A 24303-nucleotide genomic window follows, 5' to 3' on the forward strand; every position below is an offset into this window, starting at 1 on the left:
GGAGCTTCACCGAAGCAAAAAAGCATGGAAAAATTGTTCAACCCCTTAAGTTCATGGAATTTTTGATAAAAAAAAAAGTTCATGACAAGTTTGGAAATCCGACCAAAATTCATGGTTTTTGGCGTAATTAACCCTTCTTTTAATACTTTTTATGTTTATTTGTTTCTTTTAAGATTACTTAGATGTAAATTCAAATACTATAGTCAAATTTTAATTTGTTTCCATAGTCTATAAGATTAGTATCAAAATATATAAATTTTCAATTATTTAAAAATTTCCCATAAATTTAAATTTCAACCAAATCAAATCTCGGCCTCACCAAATTTTAATACTCTCTCCGTCCACAAAAATAAATCATAATTTTTTTTATTTACCGACGAAAACATGTCATAATTCTTTTTTGGCATATTCATTGATCCACTAACTCTTATTCCCTCTTTTGCAAAATATAAGATGTTTTAAGCATTTGTACTAAAATTAAGAAGAATTAATTAACATCAAATTTTAAGAACTCGTTCTTTTTTTTCACAACCTAAATTTAATGCATCTCTTCATTTATTACATGTTCCAATAAAATTAAATGAAATATGTAGTCTTTCTTTTTAAAAGAGTATTTTAAAGAGGAAGAGATAAATAAATTCAATTAATATATTAATGAGGGAGGAAATATTTAATCTTGATTGAAGAGAAAATTTTATATTATAAAACAAATATCAAAATTTTAAAATATCTTATATTTTCAAAAAAAAGAGAGTATTACTTTTCTTTTTCTTTTTTAATTTATAAGATTTTGTCTCCCCTCGCTATATAAATAAATAATTTTCTTAAAATTCATGTCTTAATCTATTTTTGTGAAGGAGGGAGGGACTAGGGAGTATCTGACTATCTGGCACGAACATATCCCAATTCACTAGTAATAAAGAAACGCAGACACTAATTTAAGGGTCTGGTGTTTGGCTGTTGAGCAAAGAAAGAGCGATGGGAGCAACGGAGGGGCGACGATTCTCCTTCACCAAACTAGTAAACGCCGGCAAATTTGCCCTAACCCAAGGTTCCTATTTCCTTTCACCGATTATATATTTGTCTTCAAAAACACTCATATGTATCGCTGTAAACGATGTGATAATCAAAAATTGTCAAGCTTCGCTTGGATTAGTTACTATCGTCTGATGTATGATGCTGGATATTTTTGGTGGAGTTAATTTATTATCACCATTTCTTTATTCCAAAATAAGCTTATTTTTCCAAGCAGGGGTAGGAAAATTCTATGGTTTGATTAACTGAATCTGCACATCGAATTTTGAGCTGTATCTCATGGTTAACTGCGATTCAATCATGTAACTTCACCAATTTGTTGCAGTTCTGTGTTACCGAAATTAAACTAATTAATCGGATCTTCTGGGGGATTTCGATGTTATTTCTTCGTAAATACATAAGCCAAAATCAAAGAAAATTCATACACCGACATTGTCAAAACTTGAACTCAAACCACAAAATGGCTAAATGCTACGATATTTATTTTATTAATTTATCTGTTTGTTTTTTTCGCGATTGAGTCTATATTTTATGATGTACAATGCTGTGGTGTTGTAAATGCAGTGGGTTTGCAAGTAAATGATATTGTGAAAGGAGGAAGGAAGAAAAATGTTGTGATGGTGGAAGAGATGAATTACAGGCGGCAGCAACGCAGAGCGCCGACCGATAGAAACGAAGATGAGGAAGAGCGTCTCAAACGCTTATTTGACGACCCTCTCAACAACGCCACCAAAATTTTTATTCGTTCCCGTCTCTAGATAGCTGCAAACACAAGTGAAGACCTATGTGGTCTATATCATTAGATTATAGGATCAAGCATAATTTCATGTATCCCTAATTTTTGCATGTTTTGAAAAAAAATTACTCCTTCCAAGAACGACATGAGTTTTAATAAAAATTGGTGAAAAAATTATTTTAATAAAAGTTGGTAACACATTATTTCATGATGAGATCATGTACAAAATTAGTGTTTGAATGATTGTAATTGTAAAATTGATAATATGATCTTGGGATAAATTTTTTAAGAGCGGAGGGAGTCATTCCCACCTTATAGAACCTGATAAAATAATGAATATCTTGCCATAATCTACATATTCAGTATAAAATAACAAAAAAAAAAAAATTATTAACCAAGAATCGACAAAAAATCATCAGTTCATCATGAAATTACACTAAATATCTTTAATCAATTTTATTCCAATTCCCTACTATTTTATGTGTATAACTGCGAGTAGTTCATTTATTTTTTTTTCTTCTTCTTTGGAATAATGGAGTATTGATTTCCTACACTAAACTAACACTGTTCTAATTAAAATGAACTCCTTATATGTTGCCTACCGTGGATAACTTAACCTCAACACATTTGATGAAAGTGCCATATCGTATGTGATGAAAAAAAAGGCTATCAGAATCACCCAGCTATTCTCATTTACATGTCAACACATCTATTACGAGAGGTCAAAGATTACAACAACGAGATACAATTGCTTTTTACTGCTATCCAAATTCCGAGTTTCACCGACAGCTATTCACACCAATTTGCCACTTCGAAGCAACAGATATAGTTCGGCATTCACCTGCTGAGACACTGCAATGTTTCTATGTTAGTAATGTCACCATATTTTGCACCAAAACCGACTTATGTGTACGTCCAGAAAACCAAACAATTACTCCCTCTGTCCCACCTATCTTGAAACAGTTTTCTTTTTGGGCATCCCACCTATCTTGAGACCTGTCCTTATTTGGCAAAAGTTTTACCCTTTATTCACCTTTTCACTTTTTCATACACACAAAAAACTACTTTCTTAATTCCCGGGCAAAAAAAAAAGGTCTCATGATAGCCGGGGCAGAGGGAGTAATAAGGAAACAAAATAGAGTAACATTTTATTTCAAACTCTTAAGCAACTACAGGTAACATTCTATCAAGGACCCCTGGAATTGAAGTCTGTGTTGAGTTGATCCCTTTACAATCCTATACGAACCTCGTAGAAATTACTATTTGCAAGAGTTTGGTGTTTATTTACAAAATACCACTTTCCCCCCTGAAAGTGCATCATAGCAATAAGTGAATTTGACAAATGGAAGTTTAAGACAAGTTGCAAATTTATTACATCAACTAAATGTTAGGAAAAATGGTAACATTTTAGATATATATCTCACAGATGTAACCGGATCCAAAACATAGAATGGGTAAATTAAATCACTTGATAACTAGTTCTAGAAGATCAACACACCTTTTCATAAATGAAGGCCAGAGAAAAGCAACTCCAACTCCTCATCCTGTGATGAGGTCCTCTGCCAAGACAAACAAATAAAAACATGACCACTTCAATACAAATGAACGTCAAGACACATGCTCCAGGACTTGGAAATAAGAAACTCAAAGATGAGCAGGTCAGAAAAGCATATCTACCAGTAAGCTGTTCTTACACATGTTAACTGAAAAATATAGAAAATTTAACCAAGTCTCACTAGAATCTACTGAAATGAAGTGGATCAAATGTGAACAAGCAAACACCTTACAATTTTGGCAATGGAACTAGATAGTGCAATATAAACCAACATCAAACCCTCAACTTAAGTTTCATCTGTCTGTTTAATGCATGTGTCCTTAAGTAAAGTATCTTAATTATGTTTACTTTCAAAAGGCATGCAATAAAGTAGGACAAGGTACCTTGATCATCATAACAGAGAAGGATGAGATATAAGAACAAGAAAGTAACAAAAGTAAAATACATACTGTTAATTTGTCTCTTGACAATCCCATAAGTTTCCACTTACATTGCAAAATGTGATCAGCAAATATTGGATTTCATGTTTTCAAACGAAGACCTTGTATTCAATAAAATGATTAATTCACAGGGAAATCACATATTTAGATTGGACGATGTACTGAGATGGAAAATCATAAATTCAGTGTGTCCCCATAGCCTGGGACATAAATAAACAAAACCAGAAGCACACATTCATAGGCCTTTTGGTTCACAATGTTGCACCCCTCTGCCAAGACCTATAGCATGAGAAACTTTTGAACTCTAACAAAAAGCAAATGGAACTACTGAACAACTCAAGGAGGTCATTCTTCCAGTGAACAGTGAACTTAGACTCTGTTAGAGATGATAGCAGGGATCTCTAGATCTTGTTTCCATAGTTATCTTATTCCTTTTACCTTATCTATTGAGAGTAATAGTTGTCGTAGGACTGTGAAGGACTAGAAGGGCTGTTGTTTAGGAGTCCTAGTTTTGAGTCTCTGCTTGGATGGGAAGAACGGGGCTTGGCACTTGGGGCAGGTTCGCCTGCAAGTTCTCGTTTTTCTTCTCTGTTAATATCATTCCTTTCAATTTAAAGTTCGGTTTGAGTTCTCTTTGATCTCGATACTCTTCACTCTATCAGACTCTTATAATACATTAATACAGAAGGCCAAGAAATGTTCTAGTACCTTTTTTCCATTTTCCCGTTTCACGTAGTATGTCCCTTTCTGGCAGTTCACAAGTCTTTCTTAAGTTTTTTAACGACACTAGACCAGATGATCCTAGCATGGACTTTATAGCATTCCAATTATCTAGGAATGATGCCTTTCACAAGTCCCAACATGAATGATACTACAAGTGAACAAACTATGAATTGTGAAGTGAATCAATGATTCCAACCCACACTGATAAAAAATGAATTGGGTTTACGAATAAATATAACAAGCTTCCATCATAAACAGTATTCGCCAAGTAGCTAGAACAGTGAAATTGATGAAAAAATTGTATCCTAAGCTCCTCGAGTCTGTAGAGACTAGAGATTATCACGTTTGTGAGGATTTCAAATATCAATTATCTGAAAAGAATGCCCCTCCAATCCATCTAATTTAGATATCCTTGGCGTCACCCACAATTTACCATGATTGTTTCAGCTAATTACAGTTTCAAAGGTTAATGGATATAACTACAAACATGTAGGAGTTAATTAACAGGAATACTTTTAGAAAGCGAAGAGGATCAAATGATGCAGTTTCATATGGATTTGTACAATGTTCAAAGCAACATTCCCATTATCACTGTAATAGATTTTGAAACAAAATTGGAAATTGCAGCACTTAGAAGTATTAACGTAACTCCTGCATAAGAGGGGCATATGAAAGAAAAGATTTCCAGGAATTCGGGAAAACGAAGCCAGAGCCAATCTACTCCTGGAGATGGCTGCTAAACTTCTCTTGAGTGTTTTGGGAGAATTCAGCTCCATTGACAGCTCAAGTCTAACATTCAGATTCCAACTCCTACAAATAAATCCAAAACCAGAATATCTAGACAATAGCAGGGATCAATCGTCCGTAAAATGGATACCCATTTATCATGACAAACTCTAACTTTGAAAAAAAGAATAGCTGAAAGATGGAATGAGGATCAATCCACTTTACAGTTTACACTGAACTCCTTTTATGACTTTATACCACAAGCTGAGTGAAAATGTGAGCAGCATAAGAAGATGATATAACCAGCGCATCTTGATCTGGCAATCTTTTCCACCACCCAACAAAATCACTTTTTGTTTTTCATCCTTTAACCAAATATACCTTAATCTGACCGGTGAGGGTCCCCATTTCACATTGCCTATCTCTAGGATAATTAGAGAATGATCAGGAATTATTTTACTCAAACCACATCTGTATAGAAACCAAAATGTTTCTTTCGTCCTTCAAAAACAAGAATGGATCATGTCTATCAAGAAAGCAGTGGATAGATCCTATAGCTCATAACTGAAAGGAGAGACGAACAGGAGAGGGGATAGAGCTGATGCAGTGCATTACTTGTTTGGGTTAATGTAATGCATCGATGTTGATTACGGAAATTAACCATTATTTATTCCTATAACCAGCAGTAGGAAGAAAGACTCATTTATTATTCTAACCTCGTCTGCGCTAACCATAAAGAATATGATGTTAGCATATCTTGTATTCTGGTGTCTCTCCTATGTTTTCTTGTCTTAGTATGGACATAAACGACAGACATTTTCGCCTATATCTGACTCAGCTTTTTCCTTCAATTTCGATTAAGCCAGTTCAGAAAGAACACATCTATCATAAATATCAACCTGACACCCCAAATTTTCGAAACTAATTAGTTCCATTATAAGCACCTGATTAGAAAACTACAAGCACCTGATCAAAAACTACAATATTGAAGACTATAGCTACCGTCACAAACTAGTACAGCAAAACACAACTCACATAAGCATCAAACTGAAACCCTAAATTTCCAAAAAAGTAATCATTAACTCCTCAGGATTTTATATCTTTGGAAGACATAATAGGCATAATTGAGTTCGAAAGCAACCTGAAGGGAGAGTAGTTGGTGAATTTTGTTGAGGACGCGCAAGCGGTGGGAGGCGTAAGAGCTGTTGGGCGGCAGCCGCTGCATCTTCTTCATCTCCTCATTCAACACCGCCTTCTTCTCCTCATTTCCCATCTGCTTCCACCTAGAACCCACTGGATCCAAGCCGGATCCAGCATGTTCTGGCTTCATCTTAAAAGCTGCCACTAAACCGAGGTTCACAACTCTGATTATGCGAAGGCCGTATCACCAATGGAGAGAAAAGAACAGGGCTCCCAGCCGTTTTTCTTTAACCAAATGGCAGTGGATCCTCTCCGTTAAAATTGTTTTGGAATTCTATGTAACTTTTCTTTTTAAATACTTTTGCGATGCAAGTCATACCCATTCCCTCCCACGAAGTAGGACACAATTTTCTTTTTGATCTGTCCCACGAAACATGACACGTTTTTAAAAATGGCAAAAAGTTTACCCTTTATTCACATTTTCACTTTTTCACCTACCACATTTAACACACAAAATATCAATTTCTTAATTCTCGTGCCGAAAAGAACTGTGTCATGCTTCATGGGACGAAGGGAGTAATATATTTTATTATTTTTAAAAATTAAATTATACTATAAAAGTAAATATATTAATTTAAATATTAGTATTTGATTTAAATAGTGTATAATAATAAGAGTGGATTTTGAAAATAGCCCATTTCTTTTAGTAAACTTAAAAATTACCTACTAAGATAAAAACTTTAAAAAATACTCACACTTATCATTTTACCTCTTTAAACACCACTCTTTAAAAAATTCGTGCATTTAAGTGGAATTCACAATCAAAATTTTTTGATTGTGAATTCACGACCATAATTTATTTTGATTGTGAATTCAAGTAGTTGTGAATTTGAGTTTTAAAATTTGAATTCACAACTAAAAACATTAGTTGTGAATTCACAATTAGAAATATTGTTAATCGTGAATTCAAGTTTTAAAACTCAAATTCATGACTACTTGAATTCACAACTAGCAATAGAGTTGGTTGTGGATTCGAGATTTAAAACTCGAATTCACAACTAACACTAGCAATTCAGTCGTGAATTCATCAAAATGGTTGAATTCACAACCAAAACAATTAGTTGTGAATTTGAGCTTTAAAACTCGAATTCACAACCAACACAAACGATTCAGTTGTGAATTCATCGAGCTGGTTGTGAATTCTAGTTTTAGTTGTGAATTCATAGATGTGGTCGTGAATTCAAGAACATTAAAGTGTGAATTCACAGATGTGGCCGTGAATTCAAGAACATTATTACATTATTGAATATTTATTTAATGAACCAATTTGGTGAGTTTCAATACTATCATTTTTTCCCTTGCCAGTCAGGTCACGTTGGAATTTTCGTATGCTAACTCAGCTTCAATTTGGGGAATTTAAAATGGTGGGTAAAATCAGAAAATTTTAAAACATCATTTATTTTGATTGAGAAGAATTCATGATGAGTTCAAAAAAGAATTCAAGGTCAGATTGAGTGGAATATTTCAAGAGCACAAGTCCAAAAATGATTCATATCGTAAAAACAACGATTCAACCTGAATGTTTTCTAAATTTGTAACTCATATTAAATTATAAACAACGTTGTTTTGGTGAGTTCCAATACTATCATTTTTTTTCATTATCGGTTTGGCTATGTTGGAATTTTCGAAAGCTAACTCAACTCAATTTAAAGGAATCTAAAATGGTGTGTAAAATCTGAAAAATTTAAAAGGTCATTTATTTATGTTAAAAAAAATTGTGTGCAATTTCAAAAATTTCTAGAGTTCGTATATTTATAGGCAAATATTAATTTTAAAGAGTAAAACGTAGAATAACGGAGCAATTTGCCTCAGATGTTAAATATTTTATCAGTAGATCAAAATACGCACACAAGTAAAATAAAGGTTTGACTAGGTATATCAATCGAACTAATCCATCCACAATGCTTGCACCCGGAGTGGGTGCAATAGACATGGTCCCACTTCTATTGCACCCACTCCAACAATGGTATTGCACCCGCCCGGGTGCAATATATTTTAATTTCATTTTCTCTTTACTTTTATTCTTTTTTCAATTTAAATTAAACAACTTCAATTTTAACAACATAAAATTCATTCAAACAACAAATATTTAAAACATTAAATTAAAAATCCAAACATTACAAATAAAAATAAAAAAATAACAAATATTTAAAACATCCAATTTTCGAAAAATTTAAAGCCGTCGAACTACGGGTCAACCGGACCAAAGCGTGCCCATATATGCTCAACCAAATCGTCGCGGAGGCGAGCATGCAATTGTGCATCCTTCAAGCTTGCATTCCGTGCCAAATAGGCGGCGAACTCCGGTGGTGCTCCGGAATTGAATTGTGTTTGAGGAGTAGAACTTGGTCCCTCGCCGTCGTCACCGTCAAAATTACTTGCATTTCCACCTTCTTCCTCAATGATCATGTTGTGCAATATGATGCATGCAAACATGATCGAACTCATTTGCTCCGCCTTCCACAAACGTGACAGTCCTTTAATTATACCCCACCGAGCCTGAAGAACACCGAAAGCTCGTTCCACATCATTCCTTGCAGCTTCTTGCATCACCTTGAACCTCCGCTTCTTCTCATCGTTCGGAAACTAGAAGTTCTTCACGAACACCGGCCAGTCCGGATAGATGTCGTCTGTTAAGTAGTATCCTCGAGTGTGGTGAGAATTGTTGGCGAGGAAGTGCACAGCCGCTTCATGCCCCGCTAAAACATCGTTGAATAGCGTGGACTAGTGGAGCACGTTGATGTCGTTGTTGGACCCAGCGACGCCAAAGAATGCATGCCAGATCCACAAATCTTGTGAAGCAACGGCCTCTAATATAATTGTTGGCTCGCCTTGATCCCCTCGAGTGTAGGTGCCGTGCCAAGCCACGGGGCAATTCTTCCATCCCCAATGCATGCAGTCTAGGCTCCCCAACATTCCCGGGAACATGGCGGGCTTCGTGCATTGCAGTGATGCGTTGCACATCGGCAGTTGTTGGCCGCCTCAAATACGTGCCGCCAAAGATACGAACGACGGCCTTGCAGAATTTCTTCAAGCATTCCAACGCCGTCGACTCTCCTATACGGAGATATTCGTCACAACAATCAGCAGAAGTTCCGTATGCCAATTGTCGAACAGTGGCAGTGCACTTCTGGATCGGTGAGAAGCTTAAGCGGCCAACAGCATCCGGACGTTACTGGAAGTAAGGATCGACTTCTAGCGCATTGACAATGCGTAGAAACAACTCCCGGCTCATGCGAAATCGACGGCGAAAGAATTGTGGCCCATAAACAGGCTCGACGGCGAAATAATCGCGATGGAGGCGCTCGGCTCCACCTTCACGGTCACGACGAACCACTGCCCGCTTCTTCCTCGGGCGTGGTGGAGGTGGATCGAAACGATATGAACTTGCCACTGTCATAAAATTCACAGCACATCTCATAAAAAATAAATCGGGGGCTTGAGTAGGATCGGGAAGAGGAGGAAGTTGTGCGGGATCAACATGAACTTCTTCGTCGGATGAAGAATTTGAGGAAGAATTATTGTTGGAAGAATTGGTGGATGAAGACATTTTTTTTAAGAATTGAAGAGAATTGGTGGATGTAGTGTTTGTGATTGAGGGAAGGGGATATATATAGGTGAAAAAGGAAAAAAAAGAAAAAAAAAATTCGGCCGAGAAGACCGTTGCCTTCAACGGTCATTTGACCGTTTAATTTTTTTTTTAATTCGATTTTTTTTTTTCCGGAAATGGGGCGCGTGTAAAACACGCCCTTCCTTCGCTCCCACTATTGCCGAGTGCGTTCGAACGCCCCCCTCCCTTCGCTCCCGGGTGCGGCAACGGCGCTGGGTGCGATAGGCCAGGTTCGATCCGGCCATCGCACCCAGCGATGCTGATGCTCTTAGCTGTTCGGGTTGATCCACTCGGATTTAGACTTTTAGCTGTTCGGGTTGACAGTTTTTTTTCAAGTTTCAATTTTTTAACTTAAATCCTAAACTCTCGAGTGTCAAATTAACTCATCAGGCTTACATTGGCCAGAAAGCTTACGAAAAAGAAAAAGTTTAACCTATATGTACTTTTTAATGATCTGATTGAATGATATTAGTAGAAACAATTTCTAACTTATCATTATACCAAAGAATAAATTTTTCCCCAGTCATAGTTAAATTTATGAAATATAATGGAAGTAGTTGTTACGAGATTATTCAATTGAGTAAAGAAACACGCAGACTTATAAGATAAGATTTCATAATTAATTAATTCAATTGGTATTCATGTGATATCCTCGTATTTTATATAAATGAATAATATTTTTATCTAAATCAGATATCATTAAATATTAGTACTAGGATGGAGGTATGCAATGTTGAATTTGTACACTGAAAGCAAGAACGTTTTATGCTTGTATACAATGATTCATGTATTCACTATCTAATCTCCTATTGATTGTGTTCATGATTGCATATGTACGTCCTTTGTCTCTATATAAGTAGATTATATGGTGTGTTGTAGATCACAGAAGACCATATAATTGGAATAAGCTTAAGAGACATAAACTGATCACAGCCGACATGACTCTAGGACGAGTCGTTGGTTTAGGCTGCAGTATAGATGGAAGGAGTTTGTCTTGACTACTTGTCTATACTGGTACGTCATAACGTATTGATAGGATCACAGTGAGATGTATTCTTCTATCTGACATAAGTGAAGAATCAAGATCTCAGTAACTTAATAGAATCTTAATACTAATAAGATTTCAAATATATATGTTGATTCGTATATCACTTTGACTTACTATGGGTGAGAGTTATATAGTAACTTGAGTACTCTGTATATTGGGTGATAGCGGTCAATATATGATATTTGATTATCTGTATTAGTACCCGTATCCGGTATATGATAATGACATCCCCTTAAGGAGCTCAATAAGGTTTATTGCGTTAAACCCTGCAGGTTGATTAAGTTCAGGTGCAATAATAAGGTTTGAGTGGTACTGCTTAAGGATTACAAAGAGATTAATTAATTTAAGTTGTCAGAGCTCTAATTAATTAATGGATGTCGGATATTTTAAATACGAAGATTTAATAAGTCTAAATACAAGCCCCGACTCATCACCGACAATAAAGCGGTAAGTCAGTATTGATTCTCTAGTGGAATGAATTAATACTTATGAATTAATTATGATCTGGGCTGATAATAGAAATTAATTCATTAGAGGCCCATCTTTATTCATTGTATTTGATCCTTGGACTGGCTCAAAGTCTCCTGAGCCCAGGAAACAGTAGGGGACGCCCAACAGCAGTATAAGGGTCATAGGTCTATGTTTTGCCTATAAATACAACTATCTGCTCTCAGAATAATACACACAAAAATTAGGGTTTTGAGAAAGCAGAGTGGGGCGACAATACTGAGTAGGCGGCTACTGTCTCTGGGAGTTCTCATAGTTCGTTGTCCATCCAACGTTGGGAACTGAGCGGGATACAGTTCAGAAGGTCAGAGCTGGAGTCAGTTTTTCGTAGGAAATCAAGTTCTGACAGTTTCCGAAGAATGGCCATAACTTCCTCTATAGAACTCGGATTTGGACGAAACAGGTGGCCACAGAAAGCTCTTTCGAAAAGGAAGAAGTCGTATTTCTGGACAAAATACGATTGGAGGATGTTTGAGGCTTCAAACGAAGGCTTGAAGTTGGCTGACCTGTTCAGCGACGAATTGATGAATTCTTAGGAATTCTTCAGGTATTTCTAACTCCAAGGTGCAACACTTATTTTAATAGAAGCATGCTAGGTTTAATCAATGTATGGTGAATTAAGATAATCCAAGAGACGATCCTTGGACAAATCTAGTATTAATTAAGTTTAATATTCCTTTATGCAACTATTGTCCCAAGCAGTGGAGAAAGCAAATGAGTAGATTTGAAGTGGTTGCTACTATTAAAATAAATACTCCATTCGTCGTACAATTTAGTATCCATTTGAATATGACATAATTTTAATAAAGTAGTTGAGTGTATTGTGAATAGAATAAGGGTCTTATCTTTATGTGTAATACCCCGTTTCCTCAAGTTAAGTTTAGAATAATTTTGAACATAGAATTTAAGATAATTTACGTCGGATAAAAGAAAATGAATTTATTTTAATTACAACAAAAAAAATGATTTACAAAAGTATTTGTAAATTTAGTTATTTAAATTCTTATGCATTACATATTTATTTAAATTGAGCATCAAGTATTTACACTGGCTATTTAATTACCGAACCCTGAGAAATTACTACAGTTCCGATATTATCCTGAAGGATTTTTAGTGTCATATCTCTCCTTCAACTCACTCCCACTCAAGGCTATCCCATCAGCCACTCTACCCTGCTGCAGCCCCCAATTTCAGCTTTAAGCCATTCCTTTATGCAAGCTGCCCAATCCCCACATCTCTGCATAACCAAAATACGCTGAAACCAATTCATTTGAGCATTCCTTGCAACTTTCATCTTCTCACAAGTTCTCCTTCTCGCAAATAGCATTTCAGTGCAGAGGTAAATATACAAATCAATTTTTCTTACCTTTCTTAAGAATAACAGTCAGGGACGGATCTAAGAATTTAATTAGAACCGGACGAGATTTCATCGGATGATTCTAATGAATTTTTAGTAAAGAAAATAGACCCAGTCTTGAAATAATTATTTGGAATTACACAATCAAATATAAAAAAATATATAACTTCATTTATAAAAGTATCTTAAAAACTACTCCCTCCGTCCCGCTCCAAATGTCTCCTTTCTTTTGGGCACATAGATTAAGAAATATGTATAAAGTAGATAAAGTGGGTATAAAGTAGATAAAGTGGGTTGGTGGAAATTGTTTAAATATTAAGTATAGAGAGAGTGTGTATTGCCTAAAAAAGGAAATGAGACATTTAGAGTGGGACAACCCAAAATAGAAAATTGGACATTTGGAGTGGGACGGGGGGAGTATATAACTATACAAAATAAATAATAGAACTACATATTCACTTGCAACCAATTTTAAGTTGCGATCTACGAGTTTTCATGAGATCAAACTCATCCATAATTGAGTCAACATCAAAGCTCTGAGCAATTTCTCTCTCGATAATCATTATCAAAGAACTAGACAAGAAGTCATCTTCTATTTTATTCCGCAACCTTGTCTTCACAATTTTCATGGCGGAGAATGCACGTTCTGATGTTGCCGTTGAAATCGGAAGAGTCAAAATAAGTCTAATCAACCTGTCAACAAGATAGTAAATGGCTAACTTACCTGTCTTTGATAATAGTTGGCATAATTCAGGAAGTGTCTCAACATGTTGAAAATGTGCACTTTTTCGAAAGTCAAGCTCATAAAGTTTGAGTTGATACTTAAGATGCAACTTATCTTGACTTGAAAAATCAGTCGGATAGTACTTCTCAACTAGCTTGCAAATATCATCAATATTAAACAATTCATACCCACGTCGTGGATTCAAAGATGAACTCAACTTTAACAACTCAATTGCATCTTCATTGAATCTAAATCTCAATTCTTGCAATATGCAATCTATTGTTCCAAAGAAGATGTCGACTCGATAATGGTGCTCCCACATGACAGGATTGTTTGGAGCACGACCTCTACTTGATCAACACACACCATTCATGTAAGATATTTCAATATCTCGTTGCTCACAAAACCTCTTCACCTTTTCTAGTAACCCACTCCAACCATTTTCTTGAAATTTTTGGATGATCTCTTTTGTATTCGATACTGCATCGATTGCATTAACAATATCTTGGGATATGCACTGCAACATTCTACAAAGATCATTTGCTCTTCCAATAAATCAATAAGAAAATGCAAGACAAATACAAATTCAAAGGACATCATCACATCATAACCTTTATCAGCTACAGCTCTAGAAGCACCACTTTTATCATTTATGATCTCACCAAGTACCACAAAAATAGAGCCTGCAAACCATTCCATTATCCTCTCATGTTACTAGCACCATCGTATCCCTGTCCTCGAATACTTTGGATGCTGAGATTATGATAAGAAAGAATTTCACTTATTTTATTTTTCAGAGTTGCTGCCTTGGTGTCTTCCACATGAACTATGTCGAAAAATCTTTCACGAACAAACCCATCCTTATCAACAAATCTCAAAATAATAGCCATTTGTTCTATTTTGGATTCATCTCGAGATTTATCTACTATGATGCAAAACTTTTCATCACCAATCTCAGCTCGAATGAACTTCTGAATTTTGCTTGCATAGACAGATAAGATCTCTTTCTGAATTGAATGAGAAGTATACGAAGCATTTTTAGGAGCATTTTCTAATACCACTAAAGCTACCTCTTCATTATAAGAAGCTGTGTACTTAAAATCTCTAAAAAAATTCCACGATTACGAGAGTGAGGACTCTCATCACGTCCCCTGAATGCAATACCTAGAAGAACACATAATTTAGCAACATCAATTGAAGCCTTTACTCGTAATCTATTCTTTCTAATTAACTCGGATGTTTGTTTGTCAACAACTCTGCCAATGTGCTGTAATGAGTTCATCAAATCAAGACAACTTTTCACTACTACTTTATGTGCAGAATTGGGATCACTTCCTACATGGATTAGAAAAGCACATTTTTTCCCATTGTTAACTTTTTTCCAAGCTCGAAAGCCACCAACAACAAAAGCATTGCCTCCATATTTTGAATCTGTCGTGGCAAAAAGAAAACAAGGAAAGCAAAATAAGGCATTTTCTGATGGTGAATATTCCAACCAATCCCGAAATTGATTATACCAAGAAAGCAAAAACCTTCTACCACACTTATCAATCTGTCTTTGAGAGCTGGGCACCATAACTTGATAAGGACCGTGCATCAAATATTCTTGACGAATTTCATCTCTTTTATTCACAGGATATTCCCTAATCATTTTTTGTTTTCCTGGATCACGTTCTACATGAATATCATCAGATTCATTGCCAATCTTTGTGATTTTAAGTGGGGGGAGTTCTGGACAAGGGACTTCTGCTTGTTGCGGATTTTTTTCAGTTGCATCTACAGTTGGAACTGGAACCTCAGGATTAGATGAACGAGAACTGCCAACATCTATTCGGGCACTTTGTTTTTGAAAGTACGATTCAATTCCTCTCTTTCTCTTATCCATTAGAAATCTATAACAATAACATTAGTTCAATCAAAATTCAGAAACATAATACATAAGCAAACAAATGAATCCTTATCCTAAATTCCTAATAACTAAAGAAATGAAAAAGTTACTCAAGTTATTCTTCAATTATACTATTTTGAGAACAAATATCAAATATTACGATATAATACAATCAAAATACTAACTAGAGAACAAACATAAATTGAAAATTTAAAGTAATGATCAATGGTAAAAAGAGAAGTAGAGAATAAGATAAATAGTTCAAAACTTACCAATAAAATGAAAGATGATGATGGATAATCTCAAATTCAATGTTGGATTTTGTGAAGAAGAATGAAAGCCCATAATTATGCTTTCGCGCCTTTCAACTTTTTGCGTCTTGTCCTTTTTAGATGAACTTTTCGTTTCTTGTAGTGTGATTTGTGAATAGTGCCAATTTTTTTTAGAATTGTTAGATTTAATTAAAGAAAAAGTCAAATGAAAATGGTGGAGTGAGTGGGCAGTGTATTTGGGAGTTGGGCCGTATGGTACTTGGATTGGGGGGAGTGAATAGAGTTCCCAATTTAAAATTTACATATTTATATATATATATATATATATATATATATATATAGCTAATTCATAATAGGGGAGGGCTACAGTAAAAACACTTCTTAAAATATAAATATAAACGTTTTTTAATGTACGAATTTTATCCAACAGGGTTACGAATTCATCCAACATGGTTACGAATTGTGAAAAATAAATTTTTGCTACATTTGGGATTCGAACCCAGGACCACGAATTCATCCAAAAGGGTTACGAATCAACCGTAGATCTTGATGATCTAAGGGCTGAAAATCATTTATATTTTATACACTTAAGAATGTTTTTATTCTAGCCCTCCCCTTCATAATATATATATATATATATATATATATATATATAGGTAATAAAAAAAAAATTGACCGGCCGACCGCTGAGGCTGCCCGGCCTCTAGATCTGTCTCTGATAACAGTCCTTCATGTTAATAATGTTCACGTGTCTAAACCCTTCCAGCAACCAAACAAATCAAAACAGCCACACATTTCAGATTTGAGCAACTTGAAACTCCTAAATGTTTCATCTTTTAACTCTTTACTTATTTCACTTCATAGCATGATCATTATATGAATCCAACAACTGTCCAACAGAGAATCACAAGCATCCATACATTCACTAGGTTCTGTTGAACAAGTTTTTACACAAAAAATACATATGTATGATAGCATAACTTTTAAAAAGAAAAGGAAAGAAGAAGTAGAACTTTCGAAGCTATGTTTCCCCTTTATTGTTGTTTTGGTGTTGAGTCGGGTTTGAGTCGTGAGGGGAGAGGCGTAGCTGCTGCCTCACCGGAGGCGGAGTGGCGGCGGTGGATTTTGTTGAAACAAGGGAGAGTCAGGTGGTGTTAAGTCGGAGGAAAAGGGGTGTGTCGACGGCAGTAGCAACGGCTTTCATTGTTGTTCGCTGGACTGATTCTGGGAGAAAGAACAGAGGGATGAGGTTGTTGTGTCTTTTCTGAGGGGGGGGGGCTATTATTTGGTAGTGTACAAAATAGAATGATGATAAATGGAAAAGATGCAGAACCGAGGTGAGAATATATTCTCTCTCCGTAAGGTAAAATTACTTCCTCTCTGTGCTCGCGGATCTACAGTAATTGCCCCCAAGATACAACGATTTAGGGATAATAGACAAGTCCTTAGCACTAGGAGATCGCTATCTAGTCGAACGGCTTGATACTCGGGACTGAGTATGTAAACTAAACTAATATGACAAGATTAATTATTTGAATTTGTTGGTGTGTTTAATCTCATTCTGGAGGGCCCTATTTATAGTGTTCCAGGGGTTTCCTTGAACGGACGTGACTTTCCGATCCGAAGAGGTGCACCCTTCTTTGTTTGAAGAGATGTGTCTCTTCTGTCCGAAGGGGTGTACTGTTTGGGCAAACATATGGTCTGAACCATCGTGTCTCTTCGGTCCTCAACCGCTGCCATGTGCACTGTTTGGATAAACATGTCCGAACCATCGTGTCTCTTCGATTCTTAACCGTTGCCACATCTTTGGACATTAATTACTCATTCAATACTTTATAGATTTGAACAAGTAAATATACCAAATTAATCTACTCAACATGTAGATTCCAAAGATATCATTTAATTCCATTAATTACCAAAGTAATTATGGCATTAAATAAGATATTTATTCCAACAATCCCCCACATGAATGATGATTATTGCAAATGCAAAAAACTAAGTCCCGAAGACCCATTATTGCATCAGGATAGGTAGTTGTTAGCTTTGAACCTTCCTTAGTGTAATGCCATCGGATTTACTCGTTGCTTGGAGAACGCGATGTCTTGAACCGATCAACTTTTGTGTAAACCTAGTCAACAACAGACACACAATAATAGATCTAATATCTTTCGTTCTTACGTTGTGTCCATTTCTGGCCTTGGACCATTTCTTGGATTCATAAGTGTTACCGATAATTGAAGCGGCCACACTTCTTCACTTATATAGGTTATCTCCTAAAAAGAGTATCATGCCATACTCCACCTATTAAGGTTATAGGAATCATTAAAAGCTTTAAAAGGCTTACCCTTTACCACAAGCTGCAGGGTTTGCACTTGAGCAGCTATGAGAATGGATTTTGAAAGTTTCAAGTGCTCAACTTGAACTTCCATAATTTAGTTGTCTCATTGAACCATGTTCTTGGGATCTCCAGTCATCATGGTTGAGTTACCACTATGAAAGTTCTTTAACGTGTGGATTTTAATCCCATTCCCCTTACTGCGTTATATAATTGATCACGATTAATACATTTAGTAAACGGATCGGCAATATTGTCTTTTGACTTTACATAGTCAATGCACATTATTCCTGTAGTGATCAATTGTCTAACGGTATTATGTCTTCGACGAATATGTCGAGATTTACCATTATACAAACTATTCTTTGCTCTCTCTATGGCAGCCATGCTATCGCAATGTATCATAATAGGAGACAAAGGTTTTTCCCAACAGGGAATATCTTCTAAGAAGTTTCTTAACCATTCGGCTTCTTCGCCGACTTTGTCTAAAGCAATAAATTCCGATTCCATTGTAGATCGGGCTATACATGTTTGCTTAGAAGATTTCCATGATATTGCTCATCCACCAATGGTAAATACAAACCCACTTGTGGTTTTAGAGTCTTTAGTGTCGGATATCCAATTTGCATCACAATATCCTTCCAAGACTGCGGGATATCTCGAATAGTGTATACAATGAGATATTGTGTGTTTTAAGTATCTCAACACTCTTATCAATGCAGTCCAATGATCCTTTCCGGGATTACTTGTAAACCGACTCAATTTTCTAATAGAATATGCTATGTCTGGCCTTGTACAATTTGACAAGTACATTAGGCTTCCAATAATTCTAGCATAGTTTGATTGTGATACGGGTTCTCCTCGATTTTTGGCTAAGTGTATACTTAAATCAACAGGTGTTTTAGTCGGAGGTAGACCGAAAGCGTTGAATTTCTTAAGCACATTCTCCACATAGTGAGATTGTGACAAGACTATTCCTTCAGGCGTTCTAAGAATCTTAATTCCTAGAATCACATCAGCTAAACTCATATCCTTCATGTCAAAGTTCTTTTTTAACATTTCCTTAGTTTCTACGATGATTTTATTATTGCTACCCAAAATTAGCGTATCATCAACGTAGAGACAGACAATGACAAAATTGTCGGAAGTTCCTTTGATGTACACACATTTATCACATTCATTGATTTTGAATCCATTTGACATCATTGCTTGGTCAAATTTCTCATGCCATTGTTTGGGAGCTTGTTTAAGTCCATATAAAGAGTTGACAAGTTTACAGACTTTGTTTTCTTGGCCGGGAATCACGAACCCTTCGAGTTGTTCCACATATATCTCATCTTCTAAATCTCCATTTAGAAATGCCGTTTTTACATCCATTTGGTGTATCTCAAGATTATATAATGCGGCTATAGCAAGTAGCATTCTAATGGATGTAATTCTAGTGACTGGAGAGTATGTATCAAAGTAATCATACCCTTCCTTTTGTTTATAGCCTTTAACTACCAAACACGCTTTGATCGGCTTTATATTTCTTCTTAAGAATCCACTTGCAACCCAAAGGTTTATTTCCCGGAGGAAGATCAACAATATGCTAAGTGTGATTGGATAAGATTGACTCGATTTCACTATTGATAGCTTCACGCCATAGATCGGCATCAGGACCAGACAATGCTTCCTTGATTGTCTTTGGTTCGTCTTCTAAAGTATAAACTATGAAATCCGGACCAAAGGTTTTCGCAGTCTTTGTTCGCTTTCCGCATCTTGGTTGCGGTGTTGGTTCACGTGTTGGTCCATTATCCTTAAGCGAAATTTTATCATAAGTTCTCTTTTTCGAACTTGTATCATTCTTCTCTTTCTTAGGGAATATAGTTTCAAAAAATACGACGTTTCTTGATTCTATAATCATTCCCTCATTTATATCGGGTACTTCCGATTCGTGTATCAAGAATCGGTACGCACTACTATTGTTTGCATATCCTATGAAAATGCAATCAACAGTTTTCGGTCCTATTTTTACTTGTTTGGATTTTGGTACTTCAACTTTTGCTAAGCACCCCCACACTTTTGTATATTTGTAGGACGACTTCCTTCCTTTCCATAATTCATATGGAGTTTTATCTTGTTTCTTTTGGGGTAATTTATTCAAAATTTTATTAGCCGAAAGAATAGCTTCCCCCCCACATGTTATGTGATAGGCCTGAGCTTATCAATATAGCATTCATCATTTCTTTCAATTAATGTTCTATTATTTCGTTCTGCAACACCATTTGATTGTGGAGAATAAGGTGCAGTCGTTTGATGAATAATGCCATTTTCACAACAAAATTCTTCAAAAGGTGCAACATACTCGCCACCTCGATCACTTCGAATCAATTTGATCTTGGTGCTAAGTTGATTCTCAACTTCATTTTTGTATATTTTGAAAGCTTCGAATGCTTCGTCTTTGCTTCTCAAAAGATACACATAGCAAAATCTTGTGCAATCGTCTATAAATGTTATAAAATAATTCTTTCCACCTCTTGTTTGCACAAGTTTTAAATCACATAGGTCGGTGTGAATCAATTCAAGAGGTTTCGTTGATCGTTCCACTGAATGGAAAGGAGATTTTGTCATTTTAGCTTCAACACAAATTTCACATTTTTTGTGTTGATTAAAAATTATTTTTGGCAATAAGTCTAAATTTACTAAATGTCGTACTGTATTTAGATTAACGTGTCCTAATCTATCATGCCATAAATTAGGAGACTTAACCAAATAAGCAACTTTCTCGTTTATTTCATTAGGAGAAATTACATTTATAGCACTAAGCTTGAAAAGGTCGTTATCTATACAGCCTTTTTCCTATAAAATGACCATCTTGGTCAATACAACTTTGTCGGCTTCAAATACTATTCTAAAACCAACTTTGCTCAAGGCAGATCCTGAGACAAGGTTTTTGCGGATGTCGGGAACATGCAGCACGTTTTGCAAGGTTATCTTGAGTCCCGACGTCATCTTGAGCACAATGGTTCCAGATTCGACGATCTTGGATGTGGCAGAATTGCTCATATACAATTTCCTATTTTCGGAGATAGCTTCATAGGAGGAGAACATTGCTTTGTCAGCGCAGATGTGCTTAGTAGCACCAGTGTCGATCCACCATCCTATTGGGCTGCCGACCATGTTGACTTCGTCTACGACTGCAGATAAGTCGAGTTTGGCTAAATCGAGGGGGATACTTTTCTCCCCCGTCACGTTGGCTTGATGGTGACTGTTTTTCTTGTCTTTCTTTGGCTTGCGAAAATTTTTCGCCATGTGTTCGGTTTTTCTGCAGTTGAAGCAATCTCCTTTGATCCTCTTTTGATTCTTTGAGTCTGGCCTTTTGTTTTCAAACTTGCGTTTCTTCTTGTTGCTAGACTCGGCCAGATTTGCTTTTACCTCCATAGAAGTTTTGTTCGTTTTGTTGTCGGAGAGTCTATTGTCCTCTTCGATTTGCAAACGAACGATCAAGTCTTCAAGTCCCATCTCCTTGCGTTTGTGCTTGAGATAGTTCTTGAAGTCCTTCCAGAGTGGTGGTAATTTCTCTATCACTGCAGCCACCTGAAATGATTCAGACAATTCCATACCTTCGGCAAGAATGTCGTGCAAAATTAGTTGAAACTTGCACTTGTTCGACAACAGTCTTGCTATCCACCATCTTAAAGTCCAGAAAACGACCGACTATAAATTTCTTCAAGTCAACATCTTCTGCTTTGTACTTCGTCTCCAATGAGTCCCATAACTCCTTGGACGTCTTGGTGCTAGAATAAACACTATAGAGAGTGTTGTCTAACCCATTCAAAATGTAGTTGCGACACAGAAAGTCGCTGTGATGTCATGCATCATATGCGACATGCACTTGCGGATCAGTTTCGTCTTCCCCCACAGTTGGAGGAGACTCATTCAGAAAACGAGCCATATTCAAAGTAGTGAGATAGAAAAGCATCTTTGATTGCCAACGTTTAAATTCAGAACCTGAGAATTTTTCTGGCTTTTCGGCAGGTGCTGGAGCATTTGGAATGTTGACCGGAACAGTTGGAACATTGTTGTTGTTGGTGTTGCTTCCTGTCTCCATCTTTCCACACTAATTTTGTCTTACGATTGTTATTTGGTAGTGTAGAAAATAGAATGACGATAAATGGAAAAGATGCAGAACCGAGGCGAGAATATATTCTCTCTCCGTAAGGCAAAATTACTTCCGCTCTGTGCTCGCGGATCTACAGTAATTGCCCCCAAGATACAACGGTTTAGGGATGATAGACGAGTCCTTAGCACTAGGAGATCGCTATCCAGTCGAACGGCTTGATACTCGGGACTGAGTATGTAAACTAAACTAATATGACAAGATTAATTATTTGAATTTGTTGGTGTGTTTAATCTCATTCTGGAGGGCCCTATTTATAGTGTTCTAGGGGTTTCCTTGAACGGACGTGACTTTCCAATCCGAAGAGGTGCACCCTTCTTTGTTTGAAGAGATGTGTCTCTTCTGTCCGAAGGGGTGCACTGTTTGGGCAAACATATGGTCCAAACTATCGTGTCTCTTCGGTCCTCAACTGCTGCCATGTGCACTGTTTGGATAAACATGTCCGAACCATCGTGTCTCTTCGGTTCTTAACCGTTGCCACATCTTTGGGCATTAATTACTCATTCAATACTTTATAGATTTGAACAAGTAAATATACCAAATTAATCTACTCAACATGTAGATTCCAAAGATATCATTTAATTCCATTAATTACCAAAGTAATTATGGCCTTAAATAAGATATTATTCCAACAGGGGCGTGGTCGACGTCTTACCGTTGTTGCTCGCCGGGGAAGAGTGAGGAGAGGGTGTTGTGTCGTCGGAGAGGCCTTCGCAGCTACAGTCATCGGGGCTCGAGAAGTGAGGGAGAGAGAAGGTCGAGGGGCAGATAGAGGATGTCGCTCATCGGCGGCTCTTCGCCGGAAGAGGAGCCTCCGTGGCGGTCGAATTTTGTGAGGGTTGTGGGCGGATTTCATCCAGTGAGGGAGAGGGGCGAGCGGACTTCGAGAGAGAGAGAGAGAGAGAGAGAGAGAGAGAGAGAGAGTGTCTAAGTGTGTGTACATGTGATTTGGGAGAGGGAGAAAGGTAATAGGGTTTGGGTTTTGGGCCTTTCTTTATTTTAAATTCAGATGGGCTGATTTTATTTATTTCAGCTAGGCCCTTATTTTAATTTCATTGGGCAGATTCTTCTTTAAAATGGTGGGCCCGATTTTTCTCATTTTAATTTCATTTGGGCTGCCCTTTATTTATTTTGGGCTACACAGTTTTCTTTTAATTAAATAGGCTATACTAATATTAATTAATTGGACTATTAATTAGTTTAATTAATTATTATTTAAAGAATAATTTGTATAATAATATTATATTATTATTATGTGCATATTTTTGAGTAATCATATATTATATGATTAAAGTGTGAAATGAGCTATGCATTTGCATCATGATTTAAATTAGTTTTCATAAATCCAATTATTAAAGAAAATCAAGTAAGATATTGTTGGTGTTCGTAACTCAAGAATTTTAGTTTTCAATTATTTATTCATTAAATTTTGAAAACCCGGCTAAGTGAATCATAGAATGTCAAGCACTTCACCATAACTTAAGATTGGATTCAGGAGACCTATTAAGTTTATAGATTTCTTGTAGGCTTTGAGGATCGTGAGGACTAGCGCTGCTATTCCGATTCAGAGATAAGATTAAACGACAGGCATTGCCTATACAGGTGTGTGGGCTTATTTTCTAAATGTATGATTGAGAGTTATTTAAGCTCTAAATGTTTCAATGATATGCAAACTATTTATCCAATAAATATTTTTTTGCACTCTGCTTTGTTTAAGGTTCGCCACAACAAATCGTTAGAGGTTCTCTTATGGCCTAACACATTATTTGAGAATTCTGTACACTCGTTAGCTGACTTGGTGGGTTGATCTCCATCGGGCACTAACTAAGAGGCGTTATAAGGGTGCTTGCTGGATGTGTTTCGAAGCATGAAACGTAAAGCCTGCCTGGGTAGCGTCCCGAGGTCAAAAGAAACTTGTTTGGGTTACGCCCTCAGTTCAAGTAAATGTGAGAAATGGATCCGACAGTGGCTAAAGGTTCAGGATC

General features: G+C 36.4%; 1 protein-coding gene and 1 long non-coding RNA gene across 2 annotated transcripts; one reads left to right on the forward strand and one right to left on the reverse strand.

The window, feature by feature from the left end:
• The first annotated feature begins 817 nt into the window (after nt 1-817).
• Nucleotides 818-1959, forward strand: LOC130987011 (uncharacterized). Its single transcript, XR_009089536.1, has 2 exons — nt 818-1051; nt 1600-1959. It is a non-coding gene; the product is annotated as an uncharacterized LOC130987011 (long non-coding RNA).
• A 438-nt stretch (nt 1960-2397) lies between these two features.
• LOC130987010 (uncharacterized) lies at nt 2398-6692 on the reverse strand. The gene is made up of 2 exons (XM_057910566.1): nt 6357-6692; nt 2398-3330 (listed from the first exon to the last, which is right to left on the reverse strand). The coding sequence occupies exons 1-2, from the start codon at nt 6543-6545 to the stop codon at nt 3274-3276; spliced, it is 246 nt and encodes an 81-aa protein (XP_057766549.1). The 5' UTR covers nt 6546-6692; the 3' UTR covers nt 2398-3273.
• Between the last annotated feature and the right edge of the window lie 17611 nt (nt 6693-24303).

The sequence above is a fragment of the Salvia miltiorrhiza genome, chromosome 5 (genome assembly GCF_028751815.1).
Source record: "Salvia miltiorrhiza cultivar Shanhuang (shh) chromosome 5, IMPLAD_Smil_shh, whole genome shotgun sequence".
Lineage (NCBI taxonomy): Eukaryota > Viridiplantae > Streptophyta > Magnoliopsida > Lamiales > Lamiaceae > Salvia > Salvia miltiorrhiza.

Excerpts from the sequence above, each read along its gene's own strand:
- LOC130987010 (XM_057910566.1), bottom strand. The coding sequence starts at position 6,545 with ATGAAGCCAGAACATGCTGGATCCGGCTTGGATCCAGTGGGTTCTAGG. Across the intron at positions 3,331-6,356 it reads ACCAACTACTCTCCCTTCAG|AGGACCTCATCACAGGATGA; the intron begins GTTGCTTTCGAA and ends TTGTCTTGGCAG.